At 39.7% G+C, this 27,847-nt stretch overlaps 1 protein-coding gene across 1 annotated transcript in view; it reads right to left on the minus strand.

The window, feature by feature from the left end:
* Positions 1-27,847, minus strand: part of ttn.2 (titin, tandem duplicate 2) — a 179,301-nt gene that overhangs the window by 109,312 nt on the left and 42,142 nt on the right. Inside the window, 42 exon segments of the mRNA XM_039006530.1 lie at positions 284-574; positions 899-1,381; positions 1,625-3,181; positions 7,407-7,544; positions 8,674-8,748; positions 9,573-9,647; positions 12,658-12,735; positions 12,844-13,053; positions 13,525-13,785; positions 13,909-14,176; positions 14,303-14,383; positions 14,561-14,744; positions 14,847-15,132; positions 15,263-15,374; positions 15,508-15,782; positions 16,573-16,863; positions 17,021-17,311; positions 17,467-17,751; positions 17,882-18,160; positions 18,264-18,545; positions 18,664-18,942; positions 19,067-19,354; positions 19,455-19,733; positions 19,864-20,145; positions 20,272-20,550; positions 20,725-21,006; positions 21,425-21,667; positions 21,774-22,061; positions 22,173-22,451; positions 22,562-22,840; positions 22,947-23,225; positions 23,319-23,600; positions 23,692-23,970; positions 24,082-24,369; positions 24,470-24,748; positions 24,850-25,128; positions 25,218-25,496; positions 25,590-25,871; positions 25,977-26,255; positions 26,768-27,046; positions 27,154-27,435; positions 27,539-27,820. Coding sequence (XP_038862458.1) covers positions 284-574; positions 899-1,381; positions 1,625-3,181; positions 7,407-7,544; positions 8,674-8,748; positions 9,573-9,647; positions 12,658-12,735; positions 12,844-13,053; positions 13,525-13,785; positions 13,909-14,176; positions 14,303-14,383; positions 14,561-14,744; positions 14,847-15,132; positions 15,263-15,374; positions 15,508-15,782; positions 16,573-16,863; positions 17,021-17,311; positions 17,467-17,751; positions 17,882-18,160; positions 18,264-18,545; positions 18,664-18,942; positions 19,067-19,354; positions 19,455-19,733; positions 19,864-20,145; positions 20,272-20,550; positions 20,725-21,006; positions 21,425-21,667; positions 21,774-22,061; positions 22,173-22,451; positions 22,562-22,840; positions 22,947-23,225; positions 23,319-23,600; positions 23,692-23,970; positions 24,082-24,369; positions 24,470-24,748; positions 24,850-25,128; positions 25,218-25,496; positions 25,590-25,871; positions 25,977-26,255; positions 26,768-27,046; positions 27,154-27,435; positions 27,539-27,820 — 11,949 coding nt within the window.

Here is a 27,847-nt window from a genome sequence, read left to right on the forward strand (position 1 = left end):
CTTCAAGAGGACTGACTTTCATTGCAAGTGGCTCAGTGGGCTTTGGAGATGTTTTGCTCTCCTTTAATGGTACTTAAAATAAAATTGTACAATGGTCAAAATCAAGACAGTGCATGTTGGGATAAGCATTAAACCACTGAGAAGAAACATGTCATCAACACACATAGACACATAACAGATAATACGTAATATCCAAAATACATAACACACACAAACATAACAGACAGGATAGCAAGATTTTTAAGATTTAAGATTTGTGTTTCAAGGATTGTCCTTGTTATACCTTTTTGGGCAGCAACATCTTCACTTGACACCACTTCAGCAACAGCCTTCTTCTCTGGTTTAGAGACTTTCTTCACAAGTGGCTCCGCTGGTTTTGGAGGCTCAGCAACAGCCTTCTTCTCTGGCTTAGGCTCAGACTTAGGCTCAGGCTTAGACTCTGGCAAAGACACTTTCTTAAGAAGTGGCTCAGCAGGCTTTCGAGGTGACTCCACCTGTTCAGAAATAGCTGTTTTCTCTGGTGCAGGCACTTTCTTTGCAAGAGGCTCAGCAGGCTTTGGAGGTGATTCCTTTGCTGGAACTTGAAATAAAATTATACCATGGTCAAAGTATATTTTGATTTATTTAATTTTACCTTTATTCAACCAGGTAAGTCATTGAGAACACAATCTCTTCACAATAACAACCTGACAAATCAAGATATTACAGATTGTGGTATGCATTGGACCACTGAGAAAGTGTCAGAGAAAGACTATATCAAATGTAAACATAGCACACACAAAGACAGAGAAAAACATCAAAAACACATAACATAAGCACAAACATAACACACAAAATATAAAGATTTTAAGAGTGAGGGAAGATTAAAGAATACCATTTCAAGATTTTCTCGTTATACCTTTTTTGGGAACATCTTCTTCAGCATTAGCTGTCTTCTCTGGCGTAGTCTCTGTCTTAGCGACTTTCTTTGCAAGTGGCTCAGTAGGCTTTGGTGGAGATTCTACCTCAGCAATAACCATAGTCTCTGGCTTAGGCACTTTTTTAGGAAGTGGCTCAGTGGGCTTTGGAGGTGATTCCTTCACCTCTTCAGCAATAGCTGTTTTCTTTGCCACCTTCTCTGGCTTGGTCTCTGGCTTAGACTCTGGTTTAGATAATTTCTTAGCCAGTGGCTCAATCGGCTTAAGAGGTGATTCTTTCACCTCTTCAGCAATAGTTTTCTCTGGCTTAGACTCTGCTAAAGACACTCGCTTTACAAGTGGCTCAGCCGGTTTTGGGGGTGATTCTTTCACCTCCTCAGCAACAACTGTTTTCTCTGGTTTAGGCACTTTCTTTGTAAGTGGTCGAACAGGTTGTAGGGGTGATTCCTTCTCCTTTGCTGGTACTTGAAATAAAGTTATACTATGGTCAAGAACAACATACTACAGAAGTGAACCATCAAGAAAATACAAAGGCAATATGTGATCAAACAGCAAACACATAAGGATAAACAAATAAGGAAGTATCCCAAACACAATTACACAAAACGTACACACAAACAACATACAAACAAACAACAAAAGAAAGCAAGATTTTAAGAGTGACGCAAGAGTGAAGATTTGTATTTCAAGGATTGCCCTTGTTATACCTTTTCGAGTTGCAACATCTTCTTCACTTGAAAGAAACACATCTTCAGTAATAGCCTTCTTCTCTGGCTTCGACTCTGGTTTAGCCACTTTCCTTACAAGTGGCATTGGAGGTGATTCTTCCACCTCCTCAGCAACTACAGTCTTCTCTGGTGTAGTCACTTTCTTTACAATTGGCTCAGGGGGCTGTGGAGGTGAGTCTTTCACCCCTACAGTAACAACAGTCTTCTCTGGTTTAGCCTCAGGTTTAGGTTCAAGCTTAGACTCTGGTTTAGATATAGGCTCTGGTTTAGCCTCTGACTTAGGCTTAAGCTTAATATCTGGTCTAGGCTTTGGCTTAGCCTCTATTTTAGCCTCTAGCTTAGGCTCTGATTTAGGCTTAGTCTCTATTTTAGCCTCTGGCTCAGCCTCTGGTTTTGGTTCAAGCTTAGACTCTGGTTTAGATTTAGGCTCTGGTTTAGCCTCTGGCTTAGGTTTAAGCTTAACATCTGGTTTAGGTTTTGGCTTAGCCTCTATTTTAGCCTCTAGCTTAGGCTCTGATTTAGGTGTAGGCTCTATTTTAGCCTCTGGCTCAGCCTCTGGTTTAGATTCAAGCTTAGACTCTGGTTTAGACTTAGGCTCTGGTTTAGCCTCTGGTTTAGGCTTAGATTCTGGTTTAGGCTTAGGCTCTGGCATAACCTCTGGTTTAGGCTCTGGCTTAGACTCTATTTTATCCTCTAGTTTAGGCTCTGATTTAGGCTTAGTGTCTACTTTAGCCTCTGGCTCAGCCTCTTGTTTAGGCTCTGGCTTAGCCTTAGGCTCTGGCTTGGCCTCTAGTTTAGGCTTAGGCTCTGTCTTCAACACCACAGTGGGCTGTGGAGGTGATTCTTTCACCCCCACTTCAGTAACATCCTTCTTCTCTGGTTTAGCCTCAAGCTTAACCTCTGGTTTAGACTCTGGTTTAGGTTTAGGCTCTGGCTTAGCCTCTAGTTTAGGCTCTGATTTAGGCTTAGTGTCTACTTTAGCCTCTGGCTCAGCCTCTTGTTTAGGCTCTGGCTTAGCCTTAGGCTCTGGCTTGGCCTCTAGTTTAGGCTTAGGCTCTGTCTTCAACACCACAGTGGGCTGTGGAGGTGATTCTTTCACCCCTACTTCAGTAGCATCCTTCTTCTCTGGTTTAGCCTCTAGCTTAACCTCTGGTTTATACTCTGGTTTAGGGTCTGGTTTGACCTTAGGCTCTGGTTTATCCTCTGGTTTAGGTTTAGGCTCTGTCTTAGCCTCTGTCTTAGCCTCTGGCTTAGGTTCTGGCTTAGGTTCTGGCTTAGGTTCTGACCTAGGTTCTGACTTAGACTCTGGCGTAGACACTTTCTTTACAAGTGCCTCAGCAGGCTTTTCAGCAATAGCTATCTTCTCTGGCTTGGACTTTGGCTTGATTTCTGGCTTAGACTCTGGTTTAGCCACTTTCTTTCCAAATGGCTCAGATTCTTTCACCCCTTCAGCAACAACAGTTTTCTCTAGCTGAGACACTTTCTTTGTAAGTGGTTCAACAGGTTGTGGAGGTGATTCCTTCTTCTCTGCTGGTACTTGAAATGAAATGATACTATGGTCAAGATCAAGATACTACAGATTGGGGTAAGCAGTGGAGCACCAATACAATACCAAAAAAGATGTGATCAAATAGAAAACACAATACAAAAAAGACACAAAACATACACACAAACAACAGAGAGAATTGCAAGAATGACACAAGAGTTGTGGATTTTGACCACTAAGAGGATGTGTTGATATGGGATGGCAAACACTGGAATGAAGCAACTTGATGAATAATACTGGGCAAAAAAAGTTTGATTTCAAACTAAGCATGAAATGGAATTGATGGATGATTTTGCTGACAAGATGATGGGATGAAACATGTTAGATTTACTTAGTATACCTCTTGAAGGCGAGGCTTTTGAAGAAATCTTTTCCTCCTCTTGTGAGTCAAGTGTTTCCTCTTCAGAAGGAATTACTTTAACAGGTCTGCCTTTTTCAATCGCCCGTTTCTTAGTTTGGATGTCCTCAACTGTAAAAGGTCTCTCTTCGATGGGCTCCTCTCTCATAGTAAGTGTCTTGTCAGCCCTTTCCTTGGATTCAATTACTTTGGCAGGTTTGTCTTTCTCAACTACCTGTTTCTTAGTTTGGATGACCTCAACTCTAATCTCTTCAGGGGTTTTCTCTCCCGTAGTAAGAGTCTTCTTAAAGGTTTCCTGCTTGGATTGAATTACTTTAGAAGGTTTGCCCTTTTCTATAACCTGTTTCTTTGACTGGATATCCTCATTTGTACGGGGTATCTCTTCACTGAGTTCCTTGCTCATAGTAAGGGTCTTTATAAAGGTTTCCTCCTTGGATTTAATTACTTTGGAAGGTTTGCCTATCTCAACTACTTGTTTCTTTGATTGGAAGTTTTCAACAGTACAAGGTATCTCTTCAGTACCAACTAATCCCTGTCCTTTCTCTTTGGGCAACAGCAATTTTATTGGAGAGATACCTTCTGACAAATGTATTTTGTCCTTTCTTGTATTAACTTGTATATTTGATATTTCTTCAATTACTGATTCTACTCTGATAGAAGATTCTACTGGTTCTTTGCATTCTACTGATTGAGCAATACCTTCTTGGTTAGATCGAATGTCAGTTTCCTTTCTTGCTGTTGGTTTGGGGGAAATAATATCTGTGGCTGCATTTATATTCTCTGAAACATCCATAACAGATGCCTCTTGTTTTGAAACATATTCTTCATGTTCCTGGGGAGATAATTTTCTTGGAGAACTATAATCTGTCTTAACATGAATCTCCTGTCTTCCGCCTGACTCTTCCTTCTTGTCTGATACCCTGGTGGTCATTTCCTTTTTCTTTACAATGTCTGTTTTCTTTTCTTCCACTTTTTTATCTGTGTCTATAGCCTTGCTTTCACCCTTAACTACCTGCTGCATATTAGGATACTTTTTCATAGATATTTCTTCCCTCATACTAGCACTTCCTTGCTTCATGATGGAAACTTCTTCATATTTTTGGAGTTCAGTGTCCACTTTTTCATAATTTAATACTTCCAAAGATACAGTCTCCTTCTTTATAGGTACACTGTCTTTTGTAGTAACTTTGGCAGCTTTCTGGACAAAATGTTCTTCTGTAGATTGAACTACTTGATGGATAGGTATATCTTCAATTGTAGCCTGTTCTGTCTTTAACTCAACTACATCAACAAAAGGAGTTCCCTTAGTTTTGATGCCTGTACCCTCTTCCTCTCTAGACACTAAACTTGCAGTGTAAACACTGAGAAGTGTTTCTTCTCCTTCCGTGGACGATTCATGAGACTCCCTCTGAAGAGATCGATCCTGTTTGGCTGGTAAATCTGCCTCTAGATCAGACCTAATTTCAACAGCACTTCTTTCCTTTGGTTTCGGTGTAGTAAAAACCTTAGTAGCTCTATCTTTCCTCTTGGAAACCTCACTAAGAGATGGTTCATGTTTCATATCTGACTTTTTATCTTTTTGGACAGATACTTTTTCTGGAAGGATATCTTTTGTTGTCACTGAAATCTTCTGTTGGAATGTCGATGTAGTGCTATTGTCCAATATATCACCTTTGTTCTCATATGACACCTCTTCATATTCATGCCCCACTTCTTCATACTGAAATACTTCTTCTATTGGAGGAGCTCTCTCCATCGTGTCGGAAACCTCCCACAACTCGTGAGTTTTCGAAGATCTCTTTTTCTCAGCCATCTGAAGACTAGAAGTCACTTGAAGTTCTAAAGATGTTTTTAAGAGTTCCCACCAAATGGAGGTCGCAAGAGATTAACGACAAAACACAACATAAAGACAAACATTGGGTTAAAAAAAACACAGATAAAAGAAAGTAGTACTGGCATGCCATTATGCACCTGATATCTACATTTGGAGGTGAAATAAGATTTTAATAAATTGAACACCACTAACATAGAGCACATTTAGAATACCTGTGTCTGGCGGAGTTCCTTTTCTTTGTGGCATAACTTCTATTTCTGAAGTTGGAACTTTCTTTTCTTCTTCCATCTCCTTTTTAGGTTTAGTAACAGGTACCTTTTCAGTAGGTTTTTTCTCAGGTACCCTCTCAACAGGTACCTTTTCAGTAGGTTTTTTCTCAGGTACCCTCTCAACAGGTACCTTTTCAGTAGGTTTTTTCTCAGCTACCCTCTCAACAGGTACAGGCTTTTGTTTGGGCTCCATTACTTGAAGCACATACAAGACACGCATAAGACATTGGCAACACAGAAGAGTGACAAAAGGGTTGTTGCATAACACAACAAATCTGACAAACAGAACGTCACGTGGCGACGCATGCAACACTTTACTTCAAACATATTGTCAACATAGTCACAAACATAACATGACCCATATCTAAAACAGTCTTAACAACTTATGATAAACTATAAGTCTAATATCATGTCATATTGTAACATCATTAAGTCAGCTTCATGATGATAGTTAAAGTGCTACCCTTGTGTCTAGATTGTCAAACAGACGGAAAACTGAGGAAAAAGGAGAGCCGGAATATGGTAAACTTAAGACAAAGAATAGTTCAAGAAGACTCTTAAGACATCACAGTAAACAGTATGTACGGTACAGTACATAAGTTAGTGCATAAATCCCTACCTTTTTGCGGTGTATCTTCCTTTGGCGTCACAATAACTGATTCAGGCTTTCTGGCAACCTTAAGAGGTTCTGGTTTTCTTTCTTCCACAGGAACTTAAAAGACCATTTAAGTTTGTTAAAAACATGCATATACAATGAAGATATTCAAGAAAGCCATTTCAAACACAGACATTGCACAAGTCACACTCTATTGAGTGGTAAGACTGTATGACGATGATTATGACGAGACAAAATTAAGCAACTGGTGAAAATACTTTTCAGTTGTGCATAAACATTTCAAAAGACAAACTCAGTGACGTAGAAGCTAGACGATACCAAATGTGAACATAGACAAGACATAGATGTTCAAAGCTGGGGTTGGTTAGAAGAAAGCCATTAAACATTAACGGGAGAAGCATTGACAACCTATATTGTGTGTACCTTGTTCTGGCACAGGTTGCAAATGAGGCTCTATGTCCTCTCTGTCCACTTTTTGAGGGATGGTAGCTGGTCTCTGCGGAGTTACCTCCTGTCTTTTTTGTGCTTCTGGCACTTCAAAGAATATGCACATTATCAGTAATATACAATGTGCTGTGATGAAAGCACAACAAACAGACATAAAATTGACAAAGAAAACAACAAATACGGATTCCAAATACGTGACATTACATAGTCTTAAACTTTGTAATGCCACAGACAGACAAAGATGGACTGACAAACAGAAGAGTATAAAGAGCATACAAGTTGTTAAAAGACTCAGAAAGCTGCCTCTCTTTTGAGAGATACTGATACCTTGTGGTGACGGGACCTTCTTTGCAGCAGGAGTAGGCTCTGGCTCCTTTGGAGAAGGAGTAGATGCAGTCTCTGGCCTTTTAACTGCCGCTGGCGTTTCTGGTTCTGGTTTTGAAGCCTCTGGTTTCTTAGCTTTCTCAGGAACTTAAAGTAACATGCACTTTGATTTAGAATTTACATACCAAGGTAATAATTACACTACATACAGATATGACACAAAGTAAAAATGTACTTCTATGTTAGAAGCTATATAAACATAATAATATATAATATACATATATAATATACATACAATTACACAAAGGAGAGGTGACATTAGAGAGGGGGATAAATACTCCACAAAACAAGACATGACAGGAAATACCTTTGGATGGTGGACACTCTGGTTTCTTTATAGGTGCACCCTTCGGTTCAGGTTCAACCTTAGCCACAGGTGAAACTTTAGGCTCTGGTTTTGGCTCAGCTTTTGGCTCCGCAACATGGGGTACAGCTTGAGGGACATCTTCAGGTAATACAGACATCAACATTAGAAACTATGGGCTATCAAGAAAAACCGAGTACAAGAGTGAAAGCCATAAAAGCATGGGACAAGAGTATGATTGAGACAACTCCTCTAAACTCAATGCACAAAGTGACAGAAGTGAACAAACTTGGTCACACAGGCTTATTCACACAGAATCCTTTGGGATAATAACATGCAGTGTTAGAAAGTGCTACATAGATGATGTAGAAACTGTGAAATAGACAGACAAGAGACTGACAAGTGTCACACCCTGATCTGTTTCACCTGTCTTTGTGCTTGTCTCCACCCCTCTCCAGGTGTCGCCCATCTTATTTATACCTGTGTTCTCAGTTTGTCTGTTGCCAGTTCGTTTTGTTCGTAGAACCTACCAGCGTTTTGTTTCCCTGCTCCCGCCTGTTCCTTGCTCCTGTTTTCTAGTTTCCCGGTTCAGACCGTTTTGCCTGGCCTGACCCTGCCTGTCGTCCTGTACCTTTGCCCCACTACTCTGGATTACCGACCTCTGCCTGACCTGACCCTGAGCCCGCCTGTTGTTCCGGTGCCTTACATCCTCTCTGGATTATTGACCCCTGCTTGCCTTGACCTGTCGTTTGCCTGCCCCTGTTTAAAGAATAAACTTTCTTCAACACTGTCTGCACCTGGGTCATACCTTAAAACGTGATAACAAGAAGATATGGTATTAAGAGACAGACAACTGAAAATATTCAGGACAGAGACTCAACATCATAAGAGCTACAACAGCAGCAGTAGGAGCATTTCTGAAGCACATGGGAAAATGCAGTATACCTTTCTTTAATGGAACCTGTTCAGGTTTCTCAGCTGGCTTATGGAAAGGTGCCTTTGCTTCTTCATGTTCTTCTAAGATATTGAAAGTGAGCAATTACATACACCAAAATAAAAAGAGCACAATATTGGCTATAGAAGTCATGCAAATAAATACAAAATAATTACGGACACTAAGTTGAAGAAAACAAGGTTCACGTCCAACAACCACAAAAACAATCAATTAAAACAAACAAATTCACAGATTTAGTTAAAAGAAAATTAAGAATACATGACAAACATGACAAGATTGTTAGACAAGCACATCATTTCTGATTTAAGACTATACCTTTTGGAGAGGGAAGTTTCTCTGGGACAACCTCTGCAGTTATCTTCTCCTCCACTGGCTTTTTGGCTTCAGGTACTTGGAAATATCATCACAGTAAGTACTAGTTATCACTGAGTTAATGTGCAGGGACAAATATAATTAATCTTATAATGTAATTTACAGTAGTGGACATTGGTTACTTTACACAGACAAACAGTCAAGCAAAAGTAGAATATATATAGTAAAAGCCCTTCTTTTCAATTTTTTTATTTTTTTTTTACAAGAGAGACATACTCGGGTAAGTATGTACACACATGTACACACATCAACCAGATCAACACAAAAGATAATTTAGAAATGCAGATATTTAGATACCTTTATGTGGTACTGCTGCCTCAGCTGGTTTAGCCTTCTCCTCGGGTTTCTTGTGCACTTCAGAAACTTTAAAGACACTCATTGTGTTAGCCAATGTAGCAAAGCACTATCTACTGTAGACATCCATGCATTCGCATGTAAGGTACTTGCCAAAGAAGCACATATATTATGGAAGACAATACAGACAAACACATAAGCCACTATGCGTGATCAACTTAAGAGCAAAGAATCAAATATCATAAATACTGAAAGTACAAACCAAGTTAAACTAAGCAAGCAATGGAAAGAAACTGAGCATGACATGGCAGGGGAAACCTTTGACACGGTTAAAAGAAAAGCAAGCTTTAAACAGAGTTTCATAAATGACTAATGAACAAAGATCATGAACTTCTTTTGCCAAAACATTGCCGACTATGTACATCACATAAAAAAAGAAGCCGTTAAAGAGTTTACCAATTGACACATGAACAAGGCTATGAACATGTTTCCAACTTTGCCATAACATTGCTGTAAGCCAAGACAGACAAAAGTTGGTATTTTAATACCTTTTTGTGGCATTTCCTCCCTCATTCCAACCTTCTTACTCTGGACGGACTCCTCCTCAACAGGTACTCTCGGGGCTGATAAGACAATGAGAATATATTAGTACAATTGTTCAACAAGGCACATTAGTTAAGGATAGAGGTTTACGGTTATAACACAAATATCGACACAGAAATGAAATAACTTCTGTGGGACAACAAAGGAGAGAGAAAGACGTGTGATTTGTGACCGTGTTCCGCACACACAAACACACGCTAGCACACTACGGTACTACAAAGAGTAGGAGCCCATACATTCTGTTTCAAGATATTTTCAAAGAGTGGCTCAAACATACAAAGACAGACAAGGATGCTTTTAAGCACCACACATGTTAATACCAATGTGGCTCAAGGTGGAACGTTAAAGATGAACTGTTTGGTCACTTGAGTTAGCTGCTAGCAGACATAAACTGCAATGGTAACATCTATTCTAAGGGATACCTGTGGTTGTAGAGATTTTCTGTACTACTGTCTCTTCTGTCCAGCTTTCATACTCTAATAAAGAGTAACAATGAAAAAAAAAGTTGTTTAGATGAGCAGTGGGAAATGCTGGAATATTGGTTAGGTCGTGTTACAATACTGAATAATCTTTTTAGGTGTACAAACTTGTCTAAACATGTTCAAATGAAATTGGTTAAATTGATCGTGGTTATTATTGACTGAAATGTTAGGTCATGTTACTAAGTTGTACAAACACGTACAGATGTAGGATCTTAATTTGAGCCAGTTTGCTACAGGCAGAAAATAATCGTGCAGCAACAGGAAATGTGAATTATTATGTGGATTATAATTCATGGACAATTTTGTTGGGGTTGATAAATTTTCGTAAGGAAAAATCAAGTCTGAAATTACAAAGTGGAAATTACAAATTTCAGAGGCCTTTTTAAACCTCAAATACACTACAAGTTTTACATTTCCTGGGTAATAAACTCAGCAAAAAAAGAAATGTCTCTTTTTCAGGACCCTGTCTTTCAAAGATAATTCATGGAAATCCAAATAATCCAGATCTTCGTTGTAAAGGGGTTAAACGCTGTTTCCCATGCTTGTTCAATGAACCATAAACAATTAATGAACATGCACCTGTGGAACGGTCGTTAAGACACTAACAGCTTACACACGGTAGCCAATTAAGGTCACAGTTATGAAAACTTAGGACACTAAAGAGGCCTTTCTACTGACTCTGAAAAACACTAAAAGAAAGATGCCCAGGGTCCCTGCTCATCTGCGTGAACGTGCCTTAGGCATGCTGCAAGGAGGCATGAGGACTGCAGATGTGGCCAGGGCAATAAATTGCAATGTCCGTACTGTGAGACGCCTAAGACAGCGCTACAGGGAGACAGGACGAACAGCTGATCGTCCTCGCAGTGGCAGACCACGTGTAACAACACCTGCACCGGATCGGTACAGCCGAACATCACACCTTCGGGACAGGTACAGGATGGCAACAACAACTGCCCGAGTTACACCAGGAATGCACAATCCCTCCATCAGTGCTCAGACTGTCCGCAATAGCTGAGAGAGGCTGGACTGAGGGCTTGTAGGCCTGTTGTAAGGCAGGTCCTCACCAGACATCACCGGCAACAACGTCGCCTATGGGCACAAACCCACCGTCGCTGGACCAGACAGAACTGGCAAAAAGTTATCTTCACTGACGAGTTGCAGTTTTGTCTCACCAGGGGTGATGGTCAGATTCGCGTTTATCGTCGAAGGAATGAGCGTTACACCAAGGCCTGTACTCTGGAGAGGGATCGATTTGGAGGTGGAGGGTCCGTCATGGTCTGGGGCGGTGTGTCACAGCATCATCGGACTGAGCTTGTTGTCATTGCAGGCAATCTCAATGCTGTGCGTTACAGGGAAGACATCCTCCTCCCTCATGTGGTACCCTTCCTGCAGGCTCATCCTGACATGACCCTCCAGCATGACAATGCCACCAGCCATACTGCTAGTTCTGTGCATGATTTCCTGCAAGACAGGAATGTCAGTGTTCTGCCATGGCCAGCCAAGAGCCCGAATCTCAATCCCATTGTGCACGTCTGGTACCTGTTGGATCGGAGGGTGATGGCCAGCGCCATTCCCCCCAGAAATGTCCAGGATCTTGCAGGTGCCTTGGTGGAAGAGTGGGGTAACATCTCACAACAAGAACTGGCAACTCTGGTGCAGTCCATGAGGAGGAGATGCACTGCAGTACTGGTGGCCACACCAGATACTGACTGTTACTTTTGACCCCCCCCTTTGTTCAGGGACACATTATTCCATTTCTGTTAGTCACATGTCTGTGGAACTTGTTCGGTTTATGTCTCAGTTGTTGAATCTTGTTATGTTCATACAAATATTTACACATGTTAAGTTTGTTGAAAATAAACGCAGTTGGCAGTGAGAGGACGTTTATTTTTTTGCTGAGTTTATGCAAAAGCGTGAATAATCGTGAAAACATGGAGATAGTTAAATTGATGATGGTGATAGTTACTATTAATATGATGTAAATCTTGCACAATAATCAAACGTTAGTGAATGACTTTATGATGATTATAAGGGGTTTGATGGTGATGGAAAGACGCTTAATAAAAAAGAATGCAAGGCCATATACCTCTCATTTCCACCTCTCTCATCTCCATCTCTTCTTCATAATAGTATTCAGAAGATTCTTTAAAAAAACATATAGATGTTGAGTTCTCATATTAATTAGGTTAGTTTAGATTTATATAATTAATGCCAATCTTATGTCCCATTCTTACCTTTTAGAGTAACTGAAGATGGCATATCAGGGATTCGTATTGATGAATCAGGGACATCTAAAGGATGTTGAATTTGGTTTAAATATCAAAGATACAGTATATATAAAATAAGTTATATATTTAAGATAAGTTGACTAGGAATTGTGATACATTTGAGAGAGGTTGTGTGGCTAGAAATGAAATACTTACCATGGGGTACCCCTGCTAATTCAATTTCTGTGAAAAAGGAAGATGAAATATTAAAAACTGAATTAAGGCCACTATGAGATACAGACAGCTGGAAAACAAAAACAAATGCTAACAACTATACCGACCTTTGTCTGAAAGATAAAGCTCAGCTGTGCTTTTAGCTTCCCCTCTGGGCTCCAACCTCACAATGACCGAGTAAACGCCTAAAGGATTAGTCATGAAGATGATTTAATAATCCATTCTGATATATTAATCTGGGTAACGAGAATAAAGAAATCCATAAAATGCTTGTTTGACGCAACTCTACACACCTTCATCTTCATTGGTTACATTGCAGATTATCATAAAGTGTCTTCTGCCTTCGCTTCTGAAGTTATACTTTGGGCACTCTCTGAGTTCCCAAGTGTCTTTGTACCATGTAACGATGGCATTGTCGAAAGACACCTCGCATTCGAAGGTGGCTGCTTGGCGTTCGCCCACCACAATGTTCTGGATACGTTTGGTGAAGTGAATTTGTTCAGCTAAAACAGATAACATGTGGTGATAAATTTAGTTCAATTTGAATATTTCTGGCTATTCTCATAATTCAAACTCATTGTGCAAATTCAAGTCAAATTGGACAATGGAGAATAGATATGCAGTTAGAAGTGTTCAACAGCTCATGATGGCTGATTCAATAGGATGAAAGTAGAGACAAAAAGTCAAAAGACAAGAAAGAAAGACAGAGAAATGTTGGTTTGTGGTAAAGTTCCAAGACCAACAAGTGTAAGAAAGTAGAACAAAAGTTATCAGAGAGTTCCAGGAAGAAAAAGAGTATGTCAAATCAAAAGTGCAAAAAAGAGAAAAAGAGTGAAAAAAAAAACATTTAAAGATTAGTGACAAAATGAGTGATGAAGAAAAAAAGAGGTTAGTTTGGGGTGATCTTCTCCACTCTACAACATGATAGGAGATGCAACAGCAACCAATTATTATATGGTTTAATCTATACAAACCTTCAACCCATAGATCTGCAGTTGATTCAAGGTTGTCATATCTGCAGGTATAGCGTCCGTGGTCTTCTGGTCGGAGGTCTTTAATCGACAGCCTCTGAATCTTGTTGACCACCTCATGCGAGTATCTGCCCTTCATTTCTAAAAGCTTTCCATTCTTAAACCACTGTGTTTTGACATTAGGGATAGAAAACTGGCAAGACAGTGTACATGTTTGCCCCTCCTTACACGCAACTTCCTCCAGATGTTTCTCAACCTCAGGCTCTGTAAAGACACAAAGAACAAATATGCATGTCGATCAGTATTTACAGATACAGTATAAAGGACTAAAATCAATAACATTCATCTAAGTACAGAATAAACAAATGCAGAACCATAGATACCCACCGATAACAGTCAATTTGGCACTGGAGATATGTGGGCCACATACAACACGGTAGTTGCCCTGGTCTTTGGTTTGACACTGCTTGATCTTCAGAATGTGACGGTCACCAACAATGTTGATTTCGTATTTGTCATTGTTGTCAAGCTTCTGAGTTCCCTTGTACCAGGACAGGGTGATCTCTGGAAAGTTGATCTTGATGTCACACTCAAAGGTGGCAACCTTGTTGGTGACTGTAGATTGATCTGTTATGTCCTTATTCACGGTGACAGGCTGCAAACAAATAAAGAAGACATATGTGCTTAGACATTCATGTAAATAAATATGCATATAACACATGATAATTACTGCTGTTGTCATTGGCAGACATTTCATTGTGGTAGCTAATGAGGAACCTACCTCAGTACGTTCCATTCTCTTTTGCAAATCAGCCACAAGAGCAGCCAAATCCTCGTCCGATTCTCTCTCTCTCTCCGGTTCCTAAATCACATCAAAACACAAAGCAGAACTAGTTATAGTGTGGCCATCATGTCTTTAAAAAAGCAACACAATTCTGTATTGTATGACTAATATTAAGTAAATTAAACTGTTGTGTTCTGAAATAAAGACTAAGCCATTAAATTCAAATGAATACAACTTTATGTTAAATTAATTTACCGGTCTTCCACTTTCTTCTGCTTTCTCCCTCTTCAGCTGCTCAATGGCCTGAAGAAGTCCACGGTAGTCAGTAATTCCATACATGCGGGCGTATTTCTCATACTCCTTAGGGTCCACATTTCTGAGCAACTCTACAATGTCAATGTCTTTCTCTTCCTGGGGACTCTTCTGCTTAGATGGAGTCCTGTGGAGGAAGAAAAATAGAAGACATGGCAAATATTATTTGTACAGTTTCTTGTGGAATGTGAAAGGTAGAGACACAATTGTCAAAGAGAGATTCACTTACTTCTTCAGTTTAGCTCTGAAGTCTCCCTCAACTCCGACCACCTCTTTCCTTTCCTCAACATGCATGTCGGTGTTGCATTCTATTTCTCCAGCTTTGTTAGTTGCGACACATCTGTACTGTCCGGAGTCAGACTTTGTTATTTCTCTGATCTCTAACTTGGCATCTGGGCCTTTCTGCTCAATAGTGATGCGACCACCATGAGTGATCTGCCTCCACTTGCCCTTCATCCATTTCACGTTAGGAATGGGATCACCTCCAACCTTGGCGATGAACGTTGCAGTGCCCTCTGTAAAGGAATGCAACATATTGAAGACATCACTTACTATGGACATTTTAGATTATCCAATGATTAAACAGTGTGGGTTGTCAATTGAATAATAATTATATGCTTCTAAATCTCTTTTCATCACACTTACTCTCGGCTACATGGCAAGGCTTGGGCTCCTCGATGAAGAACAAGTTGTCCAGTTTCTTTACTGGTGCTGCTGTTGATTCCTCTTCAGCGGGTTTAGGTGCTGCTTTGGATTTCTCTGCAATAAAGCAGAATTCAAGAAGTCTGTTATAAAATCCATAATCATTCATTCATGATAGCTGATTCCACAAGTTATTGGATATGACTTGAATCAAAATATGGTCCAGAAGATGTACCTTTGATAGTCACTTTGGCCTTGCAGAATTCACTACCAGCTTCATTGGTTGCCTTGCAGAGATAGTCCCCTGCATCATTCTTTGATACGCGCATGACCTCCAAAGAGGCAACGTCATCTGCAAAAATTATTTTAGTGCTGGAAGTGTTTTTCAAGTCTTTTCTGTCCTTCATCCACTGAATCTTCATAGGAGGGGATCCATGGACATGGCAGTTAAGATGCAGGTTCTCTCCCTCGGTCAGCGTGACAGGTTTGAGAGCGGGGTCAAATGTAGGGGGCTTCTTGTGTTCTGGAAAAATAGGGAAGAGTCATGGAAAAACATACATGGGACACTGTTAGGAATTTTATGAATAATGACTAAACAATGTTTACATTTAGATAAAACTATAACTAACTGAACTCTACCCTGTATTATTATTATATCTGATTAATAATGTTAATTCATAAGGAAGGGATTATGTAGCATGAACAAGGAGTAATTAAAACATAATAAACACCATTCCAACTTAGTTGGAGAGGTATGTGGTGTGGGTTATAAAGTAAGCCAAAAGGATCGTTAAACTATGGTTGAACCGACTCAACTTAGCCCTGAGATGTTTAGATAAGGCAGTGAGTAACTTTTTAGGTCTTCCATTATCTCGAGCTGTCTGCTAAAGTGGTAATAAATTATAGTGAACCTTCTGGAAATCTTAGTGATATTGTGTGTCATGTGTGTGTGCTGGTGAGTTGGAATGAACTTTTGAACCTGTTTTATCTTGGTCAAGAGGAGGAGCTTTATTCTGTAACCAATGACGTCATATTTTGTATATAAACTGTTGTTTGTGGTTAAATGGGAGCGCGCTCACGAGAATAAATACTATTATCTAATTTTAATAAGACTGGACCCTGTCTATTTTATGTTAATAAGTATCTTACAAATTCTTAGAAATAGACAGATTGATTTTAATTAATGAGTACATAAAGGAATTATAAAATTCCCCTAACAGACACACAGTAGAAATGCATACAAAAGTTATGTACATCTCATTTTCTATGGAGAAACACAACAAAATAAACAAGTAATAATAATATGGACCTACCAGTTATGGTAACTGTCACTTCGCAAGAGGCAGTGCCAGCTTCATTGGTGGCTTTGCAGGTATACCTGCCACAGTCTGAGACTTCGGAGCTCTTGATACACAACACAGCCAAATTGCTCTTGAAGGACATGTCATAGTGATCAGAGCTGTGCCTCTCAATGTCATCTTTGTACCAATTGATGGTCATGGGCTGAGAACCAGACAAACGTGCCTCAATTTTCACCATCTTTCCCTCTGTATCCTCAAGGGTCTCTGTAGGCTTTTTGGTGAAGGTAGGTGGGATTTTGCGCTCTGAAAATAAATACAAAAGCATGAATGGTTTCTGAAACAAGATTGCAGTGGTCATGTTAGGTGTCACGTAAGCAAACAAAGTACTATACCAAAAATGTCTCTCAAGAAACTAAAATGTCTCTCAAGGACTAAAATTGGGTGCCAGTGGGCCAAATACCTTTGACAGTAATTTCAGTGGAACAAGAGTCCTTTCCAATGTCATTAGTGGCATGGCAAAAGTAGCGGCCAGAGTCTGCTTTAGCTGCTTTCAATATAGTAAGGTGTGGGGTGTTATCCACGCAGGACATCTTGTAATTTCCCCCTGATCGAATATCTTTGTGATCCTTTGACCAAGTGACTTTTATTGGCAAAGATCCAGTCGTGTGACATTCCAATTCCACACTATCACCCACTGAAATGTCCACCATGGGTGACAGCTTTTTATCAAAGACAGGGGGATATCTTGGCTCTAAAAGTTAAATGATGGGAAAGAGGTGGAACATACAGCATACTTTGAAATGAAAGCATTGACATTGTACAATATGACATGGTACTAATACAGAACGTGCACTGTCTCTCAGTCAGCAAGCAAAAAACGACTTCTTTGAAGAAAAACCGACCGACCTTGAAGAGTGAGTTTGGCTCTGCAGGATGCAGTCCCAACGCTGTTGGTAGCAACACAAGTGTATTCCCCAGAGTGTCTCATTTCACCTCTGGTTATTTTAAGGGCAGCAGTGTTATCATCATAACTCATGGTATAGTCGGTGGATTTCAGAGTTTCACCGTCTTTAAGCCAAGAGACCTCAATGGGCGAGGAGCCTGCCACGCGGCACTCAAATTTGACTTCCATTCCCTCAGTCTGTTGAAGACTGGTTATTTTCTTGGGGAAGGTAGGTGGAGTTTTTGCCTCTGAAAATAGGATAGTTCAACAAACAATATAATACTAGTCGTTAATTTCAGAAACAATGATGCAGAATCAAAACGGATTATCTCCAGATTAAAAAGAGAATATTCCTAAATAAAAGATGGCGGGCATCACCTTGGACAGAGAGGCGGCAAGTGGATGAGGCTGATCCTATGTTGTTTTCTGCTTTGCATGTGTATTCACCAATATCAGCCTTGGCTGCTTTGCTCAGTTTCAAGCAAGCAACTCCTTTGGAATATTCTATTTTGCAAGTGGGGCTGGATCTCACTTTTCCGTCAGCCTTAAACCAAGCCACCTTTATTTCAGGGGTTCCGCCCACATGGCATTTCAAACAAACTGCATCACCAGCAGTCACTTCCATTGGCTCCAAATTCTCAATGAAATGAGGTGGTTCTAAAGTGACAGATATAAACCGTTAAATCAGAAACATGCACATCAGATATATACAGTATAGGACAATCCCAATACATTACCAGATCAATTTAGGTAAACGAACCTAAGATGGACACTTGTGCTTTGCAGGTATCCTTTCCAGCATCATTGGAAACCTCACAAGCGTATTCCCCACTTGCTTCCTTATCGTCACTGTTTAAACACTCCAGGATGCAGGAGGTCTCAGTGGTAGTGACATTGTGCTTATAAGAAGAATATAGCTGTTTTCCGTCCTTATACCAGGTGACAAATATCTTTGGGGTTCCAGAGTATGTGCACTCAAGTACCAATGATTTCCCTTTTTCAACAGAGTGGTCCTTCAGCTTCTTAACAAAGCACGCAGGTTCTGAGTTAAATCATACAGAAGTTTGTTAGTCCACATACTGATTCATTTTGTCATTTTGTTTTAATTCTGTTAATAAAAATCTGTAATAATACATTTTAAAATTATATTATTGACCAACCTTTCACAGACAGGTTAACCGGGCAACTTTCCTTTCCAGCATCATTAATAATCTGGCATGTATACTCTCCAGCGTGGGATTTGTCAATTTTGAATAGCTCCATAGTAGCTGTACTGTCCCGCAGAGCAATTTCATAGCCTTTTCCAGACAAAATTTCCTTGGTGCCTCTGAACCACTTCAGTTTCAGTGGGGCACTTCCTTTGACAATTGCTGAGAACAAAACATTTGTGCCAGGCATTGCTTCCAATGGCTGAGGTGGCATCACGAAAGAAGGAGGTTCTAAATACAAAAAAGACATACTTTTAGCTTGCCGACATCTGACATTAAATCAGTTACTTCACAAAGCAATAGTCATTATGAAGCCCAAACGGGTACTGTAGTTTCAAACCTCCGATTTACTGACCTTTCACAATGAAAGAGGCACTGGTCTCATTGGTTCCTGCCTTGTTTACAGCTTTGCATTTATACACTCCAGAGTCTGACAACTTAAGAGTGGGCACTTTGAGCGTGCAGGTGTTGTCACTGAATGTAATCTCATAGTTTGGGCCAGTTTTGATCTCCTCTCCATCATGGTACCAAGTAATGGTGAAAGGTGCGGAACCAGAGACTTTGCAGTCCATTTCACCAGCTTTTCCAACAATAGGTTGATAATCCTTCAATTTCCTTGTAAATGTTGGAGGTATAGTTTTATCTGTTATAGAAGGACATGGTTAGTAACCAGTGCATTAGGAAAAACACTAGGCAATTAGGCAAATGTCATATTATACTGTGTATAGGAAGTGGCCACCAACCTAGTACAGTGAGGTTTAATTTGGTGAGATCACTGCCAACCTCATTTTTGACCTCAAATGTATATTCTCCTGTGTCAATTTTTTCTGCAGACAAAACTTTCAAGCTGGAGATCATCTTTGAGAATGAGATTTTGTACTTCTGTCCAGAGGAGAGCTCGACTCCATCCTTAAACCATTTTGGTTTCAGCTCTGGTGTCCCCGACACTTTGACTTCTAGAGCTGCAATATCACCTGCAGTCACACTGAAAGACTCTGGTCTCTCCACAACTTTAGCTGGTTCTGAAAATAAAGAACATGAAAAGAGGTGTGCTTACAGAAACTGAATAATAAAAAAAGCTATGACTGGGGGGAAAACTAAGCGAATTAAGAAAGAAAATTGAATTAAGAGAGAAAATTGAAATGTACAAACCTAATACAGTCAAATTAGCAAAACATTCCACAACTCCGGCATCATTTCTGAGTTGGCAGGTGTATTTGCCCATTGTCAGTAAATCTGCTTGAAAGACTTTAAGAGTGACCTGGTTGTTGTCAAAGGTAATTTTCCGGTTGTCACCATCTCTGAGAATGTGATCCTTATCCTGTACCCAAGACGCGGTCATTGGCTGAGAGCCTTTGACAGTGGCCGTCAGGGTGACTTCTTCACCCAATATGCATGTCATATTCGACAATTTCTTCACAAACGTTGGTGGTTCTGAGAGAGGACAAACACGGAGAGGAGAAAAAAAACATCATGAGGGAGTAGTTCATGGTTAAAAGCTGGAACGTCAATTATCAAAATAAAATAAAAAATACCCACAGACGATGCAATTCTACTAACCTCTGAGTTTAATTGTAGTATGGTATGTTTCATATCCTACACTGTTTGATGCCTTGCACTCATACTCTCCAACATCTGAGGCTTCCAATCCAATCATATGAAGAGTGGCAGAGGTACCCTCATTCACCATCTTATATTTCCTACTTTCTTTTAGTGGTGTTTTGTCTTTGGACCAGGTAATCTCAAAGGGTTCTGTGCCAATTATCTCACAGTGTAGGCTAGCATCCTTTCCTTTCATTCCTTCAATTGGCTGAGGTACTTTGAGGAAAGATGGTGGGTCTACAAAACATTGAGAATCGTTAAGAAGCAGCTCTCTTTGTTACATGCAGCAAAGCTTCAAATTCATACTGACGTAATACCACCAACAGACACTATACTAATACTAGATTATTATGGAATATATCATGTAATATGGAAAATATCAAAACCCAATGTCATTGATCACTGGCTAACCTTTGACTGTAAGAGTTGTGCTGCAGCTTATGCTTCCAGCTTCATTGGTTGCTTCACAAGTGTAGACTCCATTGTCTTCAAATCTTGTGGTGTGCAGCTCAAGGACTGCCATTGAGTCAACAAATGAAGTTCTATAGTTGTCACCTTCTGTGATCTTAGTGTCATTTTTGTACCATTGCATTCGCAGAGAGGGCGCACCCATAACTTTGCATTCAAGACGGAGTGGCTCGCACTTCTTCACAAACTTTGTGACTGGCAATTTCAGCACAAATTCAGGAGGTTCTGCAAATCCAAAATATAGCAAAATTAGGTTATTGAAGCACATGCAACTTGACAAAGTGAAATAATATGAGGCTTGGAATGAACTGCAAAAAGAGGTGATTTGATGACTTGATGGATCTGTTAAGGATTAAAGCCAAGATGAATTTGAAAAGGGAAATGGGAAGCATGATACATGGTGGACAAACAGTTGTTGATGTGATGGAGGTGTTGGTGAAGGTGTTGTGAACTGCTGAAGGAACTGTGAAAAGGAGGTGGTGGAGGAGCTGTGAAAGTGCAAAACAATGAGCACAGATAAAAGCATTCGAGGACAGACGGAACGATGGAAGCCAATCGAGGAAAGATGGAAGCCAATGCAAGAGTTTAAATAAGAGCATGTTCCAACCTTTTACTGTTAAATTGGCACTACATCTTTCAGTGCCGGCATCATTGCTAACTTGACAAGAGTAAACTCCACTCTGCAAAACTCCAACTGAGTAAAGATCTAAGAAGCAAGATAATCCTTCCAGTCCGGTAAAACATGATGGTCCAGTGATCAATTCAGTGTCATCCTTGAACCATTTCACTGCGAAAGGAGGTGTGCCTTTAAACGTGCTCTTAAATCGCACGTTGGAGTTAGGAAGGGCTGCCTGGGGCTCAGGCAGCAGCACAAAGCTTGGCGGCTCTAAAGATGCATTTGAAAAGAAACAATAGCAACCAAGTTAATCAGCTGGCATGACCCTTTCATAAGAGAAAAATATGAATATGATATAAATGTTATAAATTCTGACCTTTCACCCTTAGTGCCCCACTACATTCAACGCTTCCTGCTGTATTTGTCAGTTTGCAAGAGTAAGTGCCAGCATCAACTCTCTCTAACTGTTCGATTTCCAAAGACACAGAATTGTCTTGACGAACAAGTTTATATTTTCCACCAACGGAAATGTTGTTTCCATCTTTCTGCCATTCCACAGTAATGGGAAGGGATCCAGATATTTTGCAGCCAATTTGAACAAACGTTCCCAATATTTCCTGTATTTCACTCATTGGTTTGGTGAAGCTTGGGGGAAGAGTTTGTTCTGTTTTCACAAGAGCAACAACAAAACAGTCAAAACCATATGCATTACATATCATGTAATAACCAGTATACTACCACACTAATTTGTTTCAATACAAGATTTTGCACTGACCTAGTACAATCAACTTGACTTTGCAACTGCAGGTATCAATGTGGTTTGAGACCTCAAATTGATAGTTGCCTGCATCCTCCTTTTGTGTAGTCTGAATTTTAAGGCTACTAAGGTTGTTCTCGAAGCTAAGTTTGTGCTGTGGACTTGACTTGAGCTCTTTGCCATCTTTGGTCCACTTCACTTTGAGCTCAGGACTGCCTGCCACTTTGCACTCTAAACTGACTGGATCCCCAATAGTTACTTTCATCACTTCTGGTTTCTCTGTAATCTGAGGTGGTTCTAAAATGCATAGAAATATCAATTTTCTGTTAAAATCCATACATTTCAAAGACAGACCTGACCAAAATGAAAACAAATATCTAGCTAGCATACTAAATGAAAAGACTAACCTTGCACCATGAGGGTTGCAAAGCACTTGTCCTGTCCAGCATCATTTGCCACCTGGCAGGTATATTTCCCGCTGTGATGGGCCTCACAGACCGGAATCCTTAGAGTTGCCACATTATTCTCAAATGTCCGTTCAATTTTAGGATCTTCCAAGATCCAGTTCTCATCTCTTTGCCATTGCACAGACAGAGATGGTGACCCAGTGACAACACACTGAAATTCAGCCGATTTGCCCAAAACAGTGGCTACATTTTCAATTTTCTTCACAAATGATGGTCGATCTAACATCAAACCAAGGAACAATTATTAGTTATTTAAAGTAAGAATGTGTTGTCATCATGGAAGTTACATAATCTATAACAATAGTATATGTTTTAAGTAACTAACCTTTTATACGAAGCGTAGTTCTACAAGAACAACTTCCAACCTCATTTGAGACGGTACACTGGTATTCACCAACATCTACACCATCACATTTCTGTATTTCAAGATTCAGAATGTCCTGTACTTGTGAGAAACTGTGCTTTGTGCTGGATTTAATTTCCTTTAAATCCTTATGCCACATGACCTCAAACGGACCTGTGCCAATGACTTGACAATCTAAAGACGCATTTGAGCCCTTCACAATATCCACAGTTGATAACTGTTTAACAAAGGATGGTGGCTCTGAGGTAGAGAAAACAGACAATTAATTAAATGAAGTCTGAATCATATAAAAGTTTGAAAATATAAAATGATTCCTAAAAAGACTAAACCAACCTTTCACTTTCAATTCCATATTGCAGCTTTCACTGCCAGCTTCATTACGGGCTTCACAATAATATATTCCACTGTCCTTAGTATCAGCACCACAAATATCTAGGGTTACAATGTTGTTATCAAAGAACATCTTGCATTTGTCACTAGGACTTATCTCATTCCCATCTCTGAACCAGTATATATCAATCTCTGGAGTTCCAGTCACCTGGCATTCAAATGTTTTACTTTGCCCAGGTTTCACCACTGACACACCGTCAGGTTTTCGTGTGAACTTTGGAGGCTCTATATAAAATAAAGTAAACATAATAAGTATAGCAGAGGTCGAATTCAAAAACAAATGTCAAGAAGGTAAAGAATAACAGACAATAAGAACCTTTGACAAAGAGCATTGCTTGGCAAGCATCAGAGCCCACGTCATTATTAATTTCGCAGATATAGTCTCCAGAGTCTAATGCTTTGGCAAAGAAAAGCTCCAGCGATGTAGAGGTGTTGTCTTTAGTCACAGAGCAATCAGAGCCGGATAAGATCTCCTTCTTGTCTTTAAACCATTTAATGGTCAAGGGTGGCGTGCCAGACAAAAGGACATTAAATTGAACCTTTGATCCAGGTAAAACATCCATTGATTCTGGCCTTTCTAAAACCGATGGTGGTTCTGTTGATAAAATGGGGAATGCATGTTTCAAGTTAAAAGTCTAAAAAGTTCTGAAGCCAAAGAGAGCCAAAGATACAGAAATATAGAAGACAAAAAAATTGTTATCCAAACCTTTTACAAGTAAGGCCCCAGAACACTGGTTCTTGCCTGCCTTATTAGTAGCAATGCAGGTATAGCTACCACTGTCTGCACTGTCAAGACGACTTATTTCCAGAAAAGCTGTGTTTTCAAAGAATGTGCATTTGTGCTTATCATCAGTCTTGATCTCTTTCTCATCTTTGTACCAGAGTACAGATATGGGCAGAGAGCCAGACAAAAGACACTCCAAGTGGGCAAATGATCCTTTGATACTCTCTGTTTTCTTCAGTTTCCTTGTGAAAGATGGTTTTATGATTTGATCTAGCATAAATAAAAAATAAAGTAATGAGAATGCTGTCAAAACAGGAATACCTGTAAAAAAAGCTTTAAAAATTATTAAAATATGTATAAATGAACTGACCTAGAACAGAAACTGTAGCTTCACAAGTACTGCTTCCAACGTCATTGGAAACCTCAAAGTTGTAATCTCCACTGTCGCTTTTATCTGTACGGAGAATGTTTAGTACAGAGCTCTTATCTGTGCTCTGTACTTTGTATCTATGACCTGATGTCAGCTCTCTTCCATCCTTCAGCCATTTGACTTTGAGCACCTTGGTTCCTGAGAACCTGCACTGAAGTGTAGCGGGATCCCCCATTGTAACACTGACAGATTTAGCCTGTTCAGTGATATTTGCTGGTTCTGTGATAAACATAACATTCAACAATGAGTTTTTAACATCAGAATATAAAATCCAAACACCAATAGCAATTTGAAAAATGTCCTCATAAACATCAACCAACCTTTGACTACCAATAACGCAGAGCATTTCTGATTGCCAGCTTCATTTTTGGCCTGACAAGTATATTTCCCAGCATGTTTGGTTTGAATATTTGAAATACGCAGCAGTGCTGTCCTGTCTTCAAAGGACATCTGCGCATGCTCACCATCTTTGACCTCATGGTCATCCTTCAGCCATGACACAGTCATAGGTAGTGATCCTTTCAGAGTACACTGCATAGAAATCTCACTGCCAACTAGGGAATTCACATTCTCTATCTTTTTCACAAACGACGGCGGTTCTAAAGGTGGAAAAGCATACAACCTTTTAACTGAAAGACTACAGAAATGAACAGATACATATATTTAAAATGAAGGTTTTCACACCAACCTTTCAGTGCCATCTCACAATCACAAGATGACTTCCCAACTTCATTTTCTACTGTACACTGATATTTTCCAGCATCTCCGGCTTCAATTGCCAGGATCTGGAGGGTAACTATGTCATCCTTTAAGACTATCTTGTGTCTTTTATCATTTCTGATCGCCTTTGTGTTTTTGTAAAATGATACGTTGAATGGAGCAGAGCCTGCAAGCTTTCCTTCCAACATAATATCAGATCCTTTGATAACTTCTCTGGATTCAAAGGTCCTTGTAAATATTGGAGGTTCTAAAAGAAGATGGCAATCAAGTCAGAATACAATCAACAAAAATCTAAATGGATTAATCTAAAAAAAATCAGTAAGCGGAATACTCAACACACCTTTAACTGTAACTGTGCTGCCGCTGTGGTCACTACCAGCCTCACTTGATGCCACACAAACATAATTTCCACTATCATCAACAGAGCAGTTGACAAACTCCAATGAGGCAACTGAATTGGTGACAGCCATTTTGTATTTCTCCTTTTGTGTTATCTCAATCTCATTCTTTAACCACTTAAAACTGATCTCAGGGGTGCCAGTTGCTTTACACTCCAGCTTTACAGCACTTCCTTTCACTACTAGTTTCGTAGACTCAAGCTTCACCACAAACATTGGAGGTTCTAAAAAAGAGTTTGACATTGATTATCAGTCAAGTAAACAAACATTGATGCAAGAACAGAAGAACAACAAATGCATATTGAGCCGGGTATATGTAAGAAGGTCACCTTTCACAAACAAGACAGCAGTGCATGCCATCTTTCCAGCGTCATTGGCCACTTGGCATGTGTAGTTAGCTGAGTCAGTGGGTTTTACTGAGTGAAGTTCCAAAAAACTTAAGGAGGTCTCCTTCTTGATAAAAAATGTGCCCCCACTTGATATCTCCTTGTCGTCTCTGAACCACTTGATCATAAGAGGAGCTGTTCCAGTGAAAGCACACTTCAAGACAATGGTAGATCCTGGTATGACATCTTGGTTGTCAGGTTTCAATGTGAAGACTGGAGGTTCTAAAATTAATTAAAAGGACAAAATATTTATTTTTCATCATCATATTACCCCAAGAAAACGCCATAGGCCTACTTCAATTAGAAGTAAAAACATAGGGATAAAGAATTACTTAAACTTTATAAACCTTTGACATATAAGGTTCCACTGCTTTCTTCAGATCCAGCAGAATTTGTTGCCCGGCATGTGTACACTCCAGCATCAACCTTTTCCAATTTAGTAATTTTCAGTGCAGCTGAGTTGTCTTTGATTTCAGGTAAATATCTATCTCCGAACTGAATTTCTTTATCGTCTTTGAACCAAGACAGAGTCATAGGCTGGGATCCAGATACTTTGCAATCCATTGAAATATCGTTACCCATAATTCCATCAAGTCTTTTCAGAGACCTTGTGAAAGAGGGTGGTATGATACGATCTGTTTTGGAAAGAAAAAGTTAAGTCATACTGTACATTGCAAGTTAAAATAAATGTCATGAAAACAAACTATTAAAAGTAGCAAAGAAGAAAAGCTAACCCAGCACAGTAATAGAGCATGAGCACTGGTCCTTTCCAACACGGTTGGACACTTCCATCTTGTATTCGGAAGAGTCTGCTTTTTCAGATGCAAGAATCTTTAAGATGGCAATATTATCTTTCAGAGTTATTTTATATTTTCGACTCCCTTTCATCTCCTTTCCATCCTGGAACCATTTCACTTTAAGTTCTGGGCTTCCAGCGATTTTGCATTCCAAGGTTGCAGATTCCCCTGAAGTCACATTGATGGATTCTGCTTTCTCTAAGATTCTAGCAGGTTCTATATTAAAGTAAAATTAATTAGATTGAGGTGTCACAAGAGTATAATGTGTTTATATGTAATACATAAATATATGTAAATGTTTCATTTAAATGTTCAACTCTAACCTTGAACTGTTAGAGTGGCTTCACATTTGTTTTGTCCAGCCTCATTCTCTGCTTGGCAAGTGTACTTGCCACCATGGCTAATGGCAACAGTTGTTATTGACAAAATAGCAATGTTGTTCTCAAATGTCATTTTGATATTTGGATCATCATCTCTCAACATTTCAGTGTCCTTTATCCATTTGACGGAAATGGGGGGTGAGCCTTTCAATGTGCCCTGCAGTTTCACAGAATCTCCCAATGTTGCTGTAATGGTTTCAATCTTCTTTGCAAATGTTGGTGGTTCTATACAAAACATATTATAAAATCAATGAACCATGTTCTTTAGAAAACATACCATATTTAGATAAATCAATTTGAGTTATTTTAATTTATCAACAATACTAACCTTTTAGTTTGGCCAGTGCCTTAGTGGTGATTTTACCAACATCATTAGCTATGCAGCACTGGTAATCCCCAATGTCTGCACTTTCAAATGAGCAGAACTCCAAACGAGCAATGGACTCCTGAGAGACGATCTTGTACTTTTTATCTGTGGTGACGACTGGTTTCTTATTCTTCAACCAGGTGATTTCAAATGGAGCTGTTCCTTTAATTTCACATTCGAGTACGGCAGGAGTTCCCTTCACTGTCTCAACCATTTGCAATTCTTTTCGAAGGGAAGGGGGCTCTAAGAGTAGAGATCAGATTCAATTAT

This window comes from Salvelinus namaycush, chromosome 13 (genome assembly GCF_016432855.1).
Source record: "Salvelinus namaycush isolate Seneca chromosome 13, SaNama_1.0, whole genome shotgun sequence".
Taxonomy (NCBI): domain Eukaryota; kingdom Metazoa; phylum Chordata; class Actinopteri; order Salmoniformes; family Salmonidae; genus Salvelinus; species Salvelinus namaycush.